General features: G+C 41.8%; 1 protein-coding gene across 1 annotated transcript in view; it reads left to right on the top strand.

Annotated features, from left to right (window-relative positions):
- Positions 1-442: 442 nt before the first annotated feature.
- Positions 443-12,660, top strand: part of ACTR3 (ARP3 actin related protein 3 homolog) — a 30,100-nt gene continuing 17,882 nt past the window's right edge. Inside the window, exon 1 of the mRNA XM_027679087.1 lies at positions 443-568. Coding sequence (XP_027534888.1) covers positions 525-568 — 44 coding nt within the window. The 5' untranslated portion in view covers positions 443-524. The remainder of the gene's footprint in view (positions 569-12,660) is intronic.

The raw sequence follows: 12,660 nt of genomic DNA, 5'->3' as shown, positions 1-12,660 counted from the left end.
CATTCCAAACCCACCTGGACACGTTCCTGTGCCACCAACCCCAGGTGACCCTTCCTTGGCAAGGGGGGGTGGACTGGATAATCTCCAGAGGTCCCTTCCAACCCTGACAATACTGGATTGGAATGGGCTGCCCAGGGACGTAACAGGAAAGACTGGACGTGGCACTCAGTGCCATGGTCTGGTTGACATGGTGGTGTTCGGCCACGGGTCGGACCCAGCGACCCCAGCGGTCTTTCCCAACGCGATTGACTCCGTGATATCTGTGATTCAGCACTAAACCCCCGCTCCCGCCCGTCCCGAGGACCCTCCCGCCCGCTCCGCCCCGGCGGGGCGTGGCCGCGCCACCGCGCGTCACGGCGGGCGGGGCGGGTCAGCCATCTTGGGCTGGCCGGGCGAGCAGCGGGCGGGGGCGGAGGCAGCGCCCGCCCTGCGGAAGTCCCTCGGTGCCGCCGAGCGCTGCCCGCCGAGCCCCGCCGGAGCGCCAGGGCCGCCCGCCGTCCCCAGCACCGCCGCTACCGACCAGCATGGCAGGGCGGCTCCCGGCCTGCGTGGTAGACTGCGGCACGGGGTGAGCCGCGGCCACTGACAGCTCGGGGCCGCCCGGGGCGGGGCCGGGCGGGTTCCGCCGCTGCTGCTGCAGATGGCGGCGGGGGTCGCGCTGCCGGGCCGGGGAACCGACCGCGCCCGGGGCCGGCGGTGGGGGGAACTGAGCCGGGCCGGGCTGGGCTGGGCTGGGCCGGGGGGAGCATTCACCGCCTTCCCTTCCCCGCCCCTCGCTCTCCGCCCGGCGGGAGCCCTGCCCTTCCCTTTGCTCTCCGGGGCCGCTCGGAGCCTCTCGGAGCTTCCTCCTTCGGTCCTCGGCCGAGGTTTGGGGTCCCTGTGCGGCTGCCGGGGTCGGGGGTGGCCACTGGGGACAAGGCTCCGGCGGTGCCCCGGGATGCGCTGGCTCAGGGGAGCGGCCGCTCTGCCCAGCGCCGTCTCGGGGGGGGCTTTGTGTATTTATTTTTTTTTTTTTTAACGTGCGGATAATGTCATTTATTCTGTGATACTTCTCTCTCTCTCTGTGGAAGGGAAAAAAATCCCCTCCCCCTCCCATCGAGCAGGCGCAGAGGAACTTCCTTAGTTTTGTCAAAGCCTCTTCCTGCTTTCGGGCTTTTATACCTTATAAGGCAGTTTTGAGTGTCAAACCTGAACCAAATCCGCTTTGGAAACGCTTCTTTTCGTTCAGCAGCTGCCAGGCTGTGCAGAGAACGCGGTGCCAGTGGTATACACCGTAAGGAATGATTCGGGAGAAGGCCCTCGGGATTCGGGCTCCCTTCTCCCGGAGGTTTGGGCTGGAGATGTCTGCAGGGAGCCGACCTGGGCGGGTTCCGCGGTCCCGCTTCCAGGAGCGCACTCGGGAAGTGAAAACCGCGCCGTGACCTCCCGTCTGCGGTGCGATTTAGGCATCGTGCATCAGTTTTTCATTGGAAAGGAAGGCACTGGTATATTTTCAAGGCTGTTTAGCTACCACTGATGGCATGCTGCTTCTTTAACTAATTTTTGTTTTGTTTTGTTTCACTTCTTATCCGTCTTGCCAAAAATAAAGAATTTTCTGTGAATGCACTGTAGTGTAGGTACAGGTATTTATAATACTTATTTGAAAGGGCGTGTTCTCTGAAACTTGTTTTTGAAAGCACGTGCTTATCTTCCCCTCAAGGGAATCTGTTTGGTCTAGGACATAAATAAATTAGTCTTTAAGAAGAGGAGGTACACATGTGTCTGTCTCTAATGTGTGTGTCTAACAGTTGTATGCAGAAATCATACCTGTAGTTAAAGAAGAACTAAAACCTTGAATTTTGTGGGATGAAGGAAAGTTTGCACAGCAGGAATGAGAGTGTGTAGCTGAGCGTAATGGAGGTATATGCGAGTTTAACGTGTATATTGCTGTTTATCTTTCAAAGCAAAAGTTCTGTAACACACTCCACCACATGCCGCCAGAGGCTTTTTCCCATCACATATGCTTGTGTATCACAGGTAGTCCCATTAAAGTCAATAATCATGTCTGTATAGATTTGCAAAGTACAGGTTGTGACCACTGGCGTAGAGATTCACTGAAAGCTTTCAGTGGTGCCCTGCAGGAGCAGCATGCAAGCATAGAGCTGTGTAAGAAATGTCTTTGTCTTCATGTGAGAGGTGTACCGAGGGACATGTGTGTTAAAACAAATGATCCTGGGGAAGATGTGTGTGTAAGTACACCATTAATTGACTTCAGTGCACAGGGCATACTCTAATCTTCTTGAATATGATGTTGACCAAGTCTTGCTCCTGTTTTATTTATTTCCCTCCAAGTCTTCACAAAATGCTCCAAGATGCTGTTTTATTGTGCACTAGTATTTTGTATTTTTTAACACAGCACGACTTATTCTGCTCTTTAGGCCATTCATTTCAGGTGCATTTCCTAATCCAAGGTTGTTCATCCTTGAAGTTCTGCTTCAGTACAGTGAGGACAAAGATTTGTAGCATTGGAATCATTACAGAGTGTTGGAGTGGTTTGAATTCATTGAGTTCGGTAGACAGAGGTATCAAGTGGTGAATTTACAGAGGAAAGATCTAATATTATGGTAAAGAGCAAACAGGTGGGTGGTAGTGCAGTAGGATGTGATAGCATAATCATGCTCTTAGCTTTTAGTTTTTAATTGTTGCAGCCCTCCCTGTCCATCTCATTTTGTGTGTATAAGTGAGAGTGAGAACATGACATGTAAATTATGTCAGCTGTGTGCTCAGTGCAGATCTGTTGAGGTCTCACCCAGGGTACTGTCCTGTCTGCCAAAATGAAAGGAAGCAGACAAATGAAAGATAGCCCCTGAAAATAGGAAAAGATGTTTTGGAAGTGCAACCAAAGCAGAAAGGGTGAGCAAGTAAGGCGTTAAATGTTCACCGATTTTCCTATAAAGAGGCTTTTTTTAGAAGGGGTGGTTGATTATTAATTTACAATCCAAGGAGCATTTACCTTACTCAGCAAAGGAGTAGATGTAGAAGAGATATTAAGGATGTCTTCCTATCTTGTGCCTGTTGATCTGAGTGTTTAGTTTGGGGTTTTTTATGTGTAGGTGCATTTTTGCCACCTAAGACAGAGGCATAAGGAAGTTGACAGAGTTGTGCTTTTCAGCATCAGCCTGCTCAGATACAAATGATAAGAACGTCTTTCAAAGCATAAAGAGACCAAAACACAGAAGAGGTTGGGGAGATTATGCAATCCCTGTCACTTGAGGTTTTAACAGGTTAGTCAAACTTTTTAGGAGTCATCTAAGTACATGTCATACAGCTGGAGCTGGGAAATGGGTGAAGTCAGAGACATGGCAATCAGATTATGGGTGCAGCAAAAATTCTTCCAGTGTTACATTTGTTACCTTGAAATTTGCATTCTTTGCTTAAGCAAACTTGATACCTAGAAAATAAGGTAATTGATACCTAGTAAGAGCAGGTAAATACTTAATTGTGGTTTTAAAAAGCTGCTTGTCTGACGCAGTGTCCTCTTAATTATACAGTAAACTTATAGACATGAAATGAAAAATCTGAAGAGCCCAGTTAGTTTAACATAACTGTTAAACCCAGTATTAATTCTTTTATAATCAGTAGCCTTGTCTGATTTAGTTCTAAACATATTATAGTTTTGTTGGGTAATCTATAGAACAACATTGTGGACCTTATTGTCAGGAAGTATATGTCCATGTTAGTGCTGAATTTGACTTCACTTGGCTGCTGAGAGCTCTTTTCTTTCCCTTCTTTGCACAATAGATGAGCACCCTGTCTGTGAGCAATGAGCTGTGAAGTAGCACCTGTGTGGTGTTCTCTTTGTATCCTTCAGACAGTAGATTTTTAATGATTTTCTCTAAGTTAGGTGTGCTGTGAATGGACTTACTTCATATTGTGGTGTATCTAAGGATTACATGCATTTTAAGGTAAAAAATACAAAATAGAAGAATAAAACGAAGTTATTTCCATAAAGTAGATGAGCAACATACCAAAGAAGGAAAAAGGCTCTTACTCATTTTTTAATCACAGTAGGCTGCAGTCTTTTGCTCTGTGCCTTTTGGGTATTTGAATAGTTCTTGCTGCCTGTTGTACAGGCAAACACAGCACTGCCTGCAAGTCATGATTAAAAGCTCTTCCTACGCCACTTTAGAATTTAGCTTGATTAGGTTGACAAGTAGATTTTAACTGTGTCTTTCTGTGTGAATGCACTTTTTTCCTTTAGTATAACTTATATAACACTGAATTAGCTCTTTCAGGATGGCAGATAATTGCAAGTGTTCAAATTAATGGCTCTTCAGCTGAGCTGAAGTAAGTGGCTGTATAACTACTGCAGTTCCAAAATGAGAACTTAATTTTAACAATGAAAGGGATATGAAGGAAATGACTTGTATTTTCTATACCTGAACTTTCCATTTCCTCTAGGCTTTTGTGCCATTTTTCTGTGGCTGTCAGGGGCATCCATTTGATACTTGAGTGTCACTGGTGACCAGCTTCTTCAGTGTACCCAGGAGTCTTTTGTTGGGAGGGTCGTGTGTGTTGGTTATCCTCTTGAGTCAGTTGGTTATGTGATTGTGGAAAAAACCCAACCTGTTGTCGTGGATCTTGCTTTCTTCTGCTTCTTCTCCTATGCCAGCCTAGGGCCCTGTTTTCACTTCCCATATGCAGGTCACAGAAATGGGTGCGGTTTTTTAACTTCTTCTGTCTTGAATACTAGGGAAGAATTAAAGATTTTGGGGTTGACTGGAGAAAGATTTCCTGTTCTTGACGGGAGCACAAGATTCCCTTGGTACCTCATGGCAGTCTGGGTTCCCTCTGAGGTGAGAGCCAGGAGAATTGAGGCTTCTCAGGATGTCCAGGATTTCTTGACGTAACGTTGCAAGCTGTTCTTTGGAACGAATCACATTTATCTGAGAGTTTCTTGGCTGTTCAGTCTCTATAACTGGTTTTGCTGTGAATAAAGGAAGGATTAACTTTTGGGTACATGGAAACTCAGAAAAGTGGTGGCTGAGTGGTGCTCAGGTGGAGTGCAATGCAGTGAGCTGTGCTTTGGGGCATTTCCCTGCAAATCCTACTGCTCTAGGTAATCTTCATGCAACACTTCTGTAGGTTCATACTCTTGAGTAGAGCAAACTATTTATGGGTTGAATGTCTTCTGATGTGAAAGGTTATGAAAGGATTATGTCTTCCTGTTTCATGTCTGGGTTTTCGCCTGATAATGCAAATAAGAACAAGACCCATGAAAGGCAATAATCTTAAATAGACAGCAAAGATGTGTGAGGGGTGCAATCCAGTGCTATAAAAGCAGGGTGGGGGAAGTTACAGCCTTTATTTTTTGTGGTTTCCAACTTTTTTAGTATCTTACACTGGACCTTGAAATTATTTTTCTTTCCTAATGTTCCAGACATGGGTTATTTCCACAGGTTTTTCAAAGCATAACTTCTGTTTAGTGTAAAGTTTCAACACTGTGATATTTTTGCAGTTAAGCTGGATATCTTGTCATGACTTTTCTGTGAGTTCCAGTCTTCATGAAAACATTCTTTTTTGGGATGAATTTTCTGTGCGTTGTGTCATCCCAGAAGTAATTTTTCAACATGGAAAGCATGGACAAAATATTTCCTTAATGGCATATGGAAAAAATACTCTTCCAGGGTTTTAAGGATATCTTTTGCTTGCCAGTGGCTGAAGTGGTTAGGGAGGGAGGGGAAAATGCCTCATCCTTAAAGTGCAAAAAGGAGCTGTGCTAGATTAAGAATTGTGGTTTAGAAAAAAATTTGCAAAGATATTCTAAAGACTGATGATGACTTGTGGTGTTCTCTTAAATGATTCTAATACATCACAGTTCATGTTGCAACACTAAATGTTCTGAGTGTGCAATATAGTTAAGAATGATAGGAGTTCAGTTAGGAATATATATATATATTCCTATACACACACACACATATATATTTCTTTTGTAATGCCATTGCAGGAATCAGTTTATATCTTATTTGAGTGCATTTCAGAAGCCGTTCAAGATGCACGGCACTTTCCAGTCTTGTTTCTGCTTTGCTTTTCCTGTGTCTCACTTAATGCTTGATACAGAGTAAGTGGGTGGTGGCATTTCAGGGTAGAGCACAAACACACTTGCATCCATGGGCTGGATCTGTAAAGTTAATGGTAAATAAACCTCCTTCTGCATTAAAGAGCTCCTGGCTGGGGGGAAGGTTTTGAGGGAGGGCAGGGTTGTAGGTGTGCCTGGGACAGGGCAGGTTCCGTTCTTGTTCCTTGGTGTGTTTAGTACCTGGCTTGGACTTTCTACCCAGAAAGTATGTTGATTGCCTGAGTCCTATGGACATTTACTTGTCTAAAATAGTTGAAAATAGAGTTTTTAGCAGCTCAGAAATACTGCACAAGTTCCTGAGTAGTAATCCATACTCTGTATTATTTCATAGGCACAAATAAGAAACTTTGCAGTTGGTCATTTAGTTCATGCAATTGAAAAGTTTCAACATAATGTTTCAACATTTAGTTTCATCATTGCAGACTTTCTTTGGGAAATGCTAAAAGGCTTTGACAATTTCAAACAAACTTTTTAAAAAAAACTTTAATGAATGTTTGTCCAAAATTAAAAGACTCTAAGGAGACGATGTTAAGTTCAAAGGTGAAATAACTGAAGATATGCTTCAGTTTGTCCTCAAGGAAATTCCAAGTTTTTTTGTGCTCTGTGTAGGAAAAAGAATCTCTATTGCTATAATTTTTAATTTTTGGTTTTGGTCACTGAACTAAAATATATTTAGGTGTACCGATCTAGCAAAAATCATCCTTGGGTGGATGCTTAAAAAAACCAATTGGATTACAAACTCGTTATGCCCATAGCAGGATTACTTTAACCATCAAAATGAAGTATCATTCCTTTCCAAGCACAAGTGATGTATTGCTGGGGTTTTGTTTATTCAGTTATCAAGGAGGGTTATATCCAAAATTGAAAAAGTCATTGCTCTATCCACTGACTTAATGTAGAGTATAATGTGATTGAATCTTTTTTTCTTTTTGTTCTGATCATGAGTTTGCATTTTCAAGAGTAGATGGAAAAACTCTAGATAAATATAAGTTTTTCATTTTTCCTGAGGTTTCCTTTTTCTCTTTATTATTCTCTTGTGGTCATTGCAAATGTTTGCAGCTGTGCACAGGATGTGTTTTGGCATGCTCAGTTTGTGGAGAGCAAGATGCAGACAGGAGGTTGTCTGTTGATACTTTATTTTGATTGTACCCTGCTATCAGTGAATGAATCCAAATTTTAATCTTTACTTGATGCAGTATCTCTTATCCAGTTTTTCAGTATTAGTATTTTGTCGTGACTTGCCTCAGATGTAGAACGGTGTTTATCACCTGAAAGAGCTTTCACAATAGGACTGCTTGCATATTTACAGTCAGACTTCAGAATCTCTGTGATCCTGTTAAACGAGATCTGCTTTTTATATTAAACAAGATCCAGTGGTGTGGTTTTGTCCACAGCTTAGTGGGGCATTTTTTTCTACAAGCCAACTGTTTCTAATCGGAAGCCGCCTTTTATTAGAAGCGTGGTGTAACATGATAAATATGTAATCTGATGGTTTAGTGCAGGCCTGTTCTTGATGGAAAACATTTGCTTACCTACTGGAATGCTGAAGTGGTAACTGGTGTCCAGAGAAGATTGTCTCAACACACTTCCAATGTCCTTCAGTGCTTGCTGGGTGCTCCTGCTCTCCAGTCCCTACTCTCCCAGTCCAATTGGTTTCATCTTATCCTCTGCTCAGATTGGTGTGATTGGGGTGATAGCAGTGACTGCAGGTTCAAAGTGACTGCAGGTTCTCAAGTGCTGAAACTATACAAATAGCAAGCACAAAAGCTCAACTTTTTTTTTTTTTTTAATGTGGAATAACTTAAAAGGTTTAGCCACTGTATTGCATTTGCTTGGAAAAACCTCCAAGTCAGGTTTATATCGGCTAAGGCTCTTTCTGCATCATGACTTAGATTTTACCTGACTAATTTCTTCAAGTGCAAAATTTTGTTTACTTGCAAGTTATGTATTTGTCCATTCACTTCATCCCTCCTTGCTGTATCGGTTGAAAAGTGTGTATAATTAATTTATTCTCTTGGTTTTTTATTTCTTGATAAATGTCTGTGCAATCATAGAATATGGTTGGGAGGAACCCACAAGGATCATCGAGTCCAACTCCTGATGTTCAGCTTATTTTGGGTAAATGATGTAGAAAGTTGCCAAATAAATCTCCCCCTCATAAGTAATTTATACTATTAAATAATTAATCATTCAGACTTCCAAACTTTTGGGGCATTCTTTCCTCATTATTTGGAAATATCGCATGAAATAGGCAGGCTGGGCAAAATGCTCAGAAAACTTGCAAAAAATGACATATAAATTAATTAAAAACCCTACCAGTATAGGTGAGTATTGTGTGGGTGTGTTGTAACACAGAGGCACTTGTTAAGACACTTGTTAAAATGAATTACTCTAGAAGTCTCAAAGGAAGCAGTAAGTAGAAAGAGAGCATTCTGCTTTTGCCAACACAAACTACTCTACTCTCATTATACAAAGATAATATCCAAAGCAGTTTGCTCTTCTTACTTTGAGGAAAAGGTAGTCAAAGGAATGCAAACGTTTTCTGTGTTAGTATGTGCCAACTTTAAATACTAGAAAGGGGATTTACAAATATAAATAAAATTGACAAAGACTACAAACATCAGAATGCCAGAACTGGGATTTTTTCAGTTGAAAACACTTAAATATTGGCTGATTTTGAGACTCCCATCATAAGCCAGGGTCTTTTGGTAATAAATACGTCTTATCTTCCTGTATACTTTTAGGAGAAGAGAACTTTCCTAGTGGTATGGGGATTTTTTTGAGTTTTCTTTTTAAGTTGTGATGCAAGTAAACATAGAGCAAATTGGAAAGTTGTTTTTCTTATACTCCATCCAAATGTTGGTAAAACCAGAAGCAGCACAATGCAGTAGCTTCCTCTGTTCTCCAGACTGGTATAGAACTGTCACCTGGAGTCTCTTACTACATTGCATGTGAATTTGTTCAGAATGCTGTGTAGCACAGGCTGCTTTTGCCTCATGTTGCTCTTGGACTTGAACGTGGAAGGCTCTGGTCTGGCTGTGTGTGGCTGTGACTTTGTGGTTTTCACTGCCCACTTCAGCTGGATTTTACTAGCAAGCATTATAGTCTTGTCTGTGTTTTGAGTTGTAGATGTAGCTGCTGATAAAAAGCAGCACAGGATAAATTTCTATATAAAAATATAGATACTTTTAAAGATAAGTTACCCTGTTTTAAAGGCGTGGTTTTTTGTATTTAGGAAATAAATATGTGTTAGAAGCACTTCGCTTTCAAGCTGATTTTGAGCTCATTTACTAAATTGCACACTCCTTTAGTCTGCTTATGGTTTGTTTTACAGTAACAGTTTAGATGTGAGGCAAAGTAGTATTTGTCAAGGTGACAGTTCTTGCTCAAGTGGACTGATATTTTTCAGGGGAAATATTGTAAAATAATAGTTTCAGGCATGCAGTAATGCAGTTAATTCCAAGGCCAAGGTTGTAGACTGCCAGATTTGTAACATTTCTGCTGTCCAGGTGGGACCTTCTATGTTGTTGAAATACTGTACTCCCTTTTACTATCCCTTCATGCGTCTCAGCTACAGTTTATCAAGATTCTTCATCTGATAGCACTTCCAATCTTGTGTGCTTTTTTCATTTATAGAACTATTTCTCTGGCTTTCACTATTGATTACTTGAAACACTTGTTGATAAAAATAGTTTAAAAAAGCAGCTGTTATTTAAAATTGCAAACTAGTAGTATGTAAAAGGTAATATATATTAAGTAAAGATATAAAATATAAAAAGCACGACTCACTTCACAGTCTTTCGCTGTCTTGTGTTTTATCAAGGACATTTTAAAAGAGTAAACTAATTTATTAATACCAGTCCCATTTTCCTAATATAATCAGTTCTTCAGGGACTTCTGATCTGCTGCTGCTTAACCAATTTACACCAGATACCAGAGCTGGGACCTTTTTTTAAAGGGGCAAGGTGGCTTTCCTCTTTCACTGTAATTTTCTCATTATTTCTCTTTGCAGGGATTTGAAAAGCAAATACTTCCTAAGCTTTTCAGTCTCATGTGGTGTACAAGAAGGGTGATAGAAGAAAGGCAACAAATATAAAAAATAAAGGCTTGTTCAGGCTTTTCAGTCACATGAGGCTCTGTGTATGAAGATTAGGGATTCATCCATGTTTGAGAAATTTTCCACTTCTTTTTTAAAGCAGCTGTTATCAGAAGACATCAGACATAGTATCTAACTTATAATTGTGTAGAATTTATCCAGTTTAAACAGGAAGGGATATTAAACCCTTTTTGATGAAGTCTTTGATGGACAGACCATCTGTAAGCAGAATCCCTTTCCATTCTGTTTAAAGCTTCAAGTTTTTGCCATATGACTTATTTCATACCCTTTTGAATATATTACCACGTGTGTGTCCTCCTCAGACTATCTCCACTCTGAGCTTTCCTGTAGTGCCTTCTATAACCTGCTTACTTAATTACAGTTCTTCTAGAGTTAAAGTAATGTAGCCAGCAATGAATGTATGTTGCATGATGTGTGTTGCAATCATCTCACTTTCTGTCCTTGGCCCTCCTTTCTGGATGTCTTTTCCACGTGGTTTCAGGAAAGAAATGCAAAGCGCTCCTGCCTCAGGGGAGTTCATAAGGGGATGGCAAGAGACTGTCATGGGAAATGGGAGATTGGCTCTAAAGCATGGAAGAGGATGTGGAGTACAGATCTGCTGCCTGAGCAAGAATGACACCTTGCAAGGCAGTATCAGCTTACGTTTAAGAGTAAATGCATTTAACTCTGTGTAAAGGCTAATCCCATCACTGAATGTTAAACTTGCTTGGAGCAAGACCCCCTGGACAGGTTCTGTACAGGACTTGAGGTGTGTTTAGTTAAAGAAACCTTGCTGGGCTTGATGTGCAGGCTGTGGCACACACCAGAGTGGAATTTTAGAACTTACACATGCAAGCCAACATGTGTGCTGTACAGGTTACTCTGCTTGGGAAGGCTATTGCATCATACAGGCTGAGATACAATCAAAGGATATGTTGCATTTTGAGTTAGAGCTTGCAGAGAAGGGTTGTGGCTCAGATGGACAGTAATTCAGAGCCATCATGAAGAGAGCAATTTGGTGAACAAAAAAAAGCCCTCTGAAAACAATATCCTTATATATGCTTGTTTTTCTAACTTTATGCACCTTGAAGGTAAACTAGAAAGAGACCATTTTGATTTTAACCTAATCCTGACTTTCCTTCTAGACTGTTTTGGGTTTGTTACTCCCACTTGCATTACTCCTCCCTTCCCACAGAAAAGCGTGTTTGTTTTTCAAGTTGCATTGCATCTTTCCAGTGAGACTAACGGTGAAGGTATGTCTTATTCATGTTTGTATGTGCATCTAAAAGAGTGTCCTGTGCATGAAATGGCTTTTAGCTAGGTCATTAGGAGTAGCTGAGGGGAAGGCTGTAACCTGGATTTGCTCTATAGGAGTTGAAGGTCAGGTGACATTTGTCCTCAGGTGTCTTCTCTGCTTGTGCTTGGCTAATTGGTGTCTTTGTGTTAAGCTGTCAGTAAAATTACACACAACTCCTGTTGGACCCCCCAGTTCTATTGTACTTGGAGCAGCTGAACAAAGTAATTACCCACAAAGCAGTTGTCCCCCTGTTCCTCTCTCCTTTGTTACCATTGCAGTTGTGCTAGACCAGGGTGGGTGTATAACTTGGGAGAGTGTATGACCTCTGTTGTGGGCAGGACAGAAATGGAGCAAAGGCACGTGGTCAGTTTGTGGTTTGCAGAAGGAGGTTCTGTTAATGACATCGTCGTTAGAAGTTCTTATCCTCTGTGCTATTTCCTTTTGGCTTTAAAATTGTCTGTGACTAATATGTAAGTAACCTTCAAGTGACATTGCTTTCATGTCATGGCCTTGGAAATGTCTATTCTAGGTGAGAGAGCACATGGAAGAAATCCCATTAGTGCAGTTGAGAGTATTGTTGGAAAGCCCTTTGGCTGTCCTTCCGGAGAGCTCCCAGGCAGATCAGCACAGACCTGAGGTGCAGTTTCAGAGTGTGAATTTGAGGTTGATGTGACACTAGAGATGTTTCTCCACTGATAGCTGAGATATGGGTTAGTGGAGTTAACTCAGAACCTTCATTGGTTGCTACTCACACCCTGTTTGTGCTATGAATGTCCCTTACAAAAAATCATGTTTTGTTTGTCACATCATTACATCTGTGTAGGCCAGAGGGTGGTGCGTGAGACCCCCATTTCCTTTTGGAGAAGGTATTGCAGGGAAGTCACTGGGCAATATTAGCACCATATATGTGTAAATTGATAGATATTATGGAAGGGGTGTGTATGTGTATGGTGCTCTATATACTGGCACATATGTATGGAGACTTTGTGGAATGTTCTTGGATACTCTGTAGCCAATCTTCTGAAGTAAATCTGAAGGTCACTATTATCCAACAATTTTTTTGCCATATTTGTTTTTAAGAGTTCTTTTTCTTCCCTTTTTTTTTTTTTTAAGTGAGCTGATAGGCCACAGAAACACATTCCAGGTAGT

Source organism: Neopelma chrysocephalum, unplaced genomic scaffold (genome assembly GCF_003984885.1).
Source record: "Neopelma chrysocephalum unplaced genomic scaffold, ASM398488v2 Primary Assembly neopelma1_44, whole genome shotgun sequence".
In the NCBI taxonomy this organism is placed as follows: Eukaryota; Metazoa; Chordata; class Aves; order Passeriformes; family Pipridae; genus Neopelma; species Neopelma chrysocephalum.
Note: the sequence above shows the minus strand (reverse complement) of the source record. Positions and strands in the feature narration are given on the sequence as shown.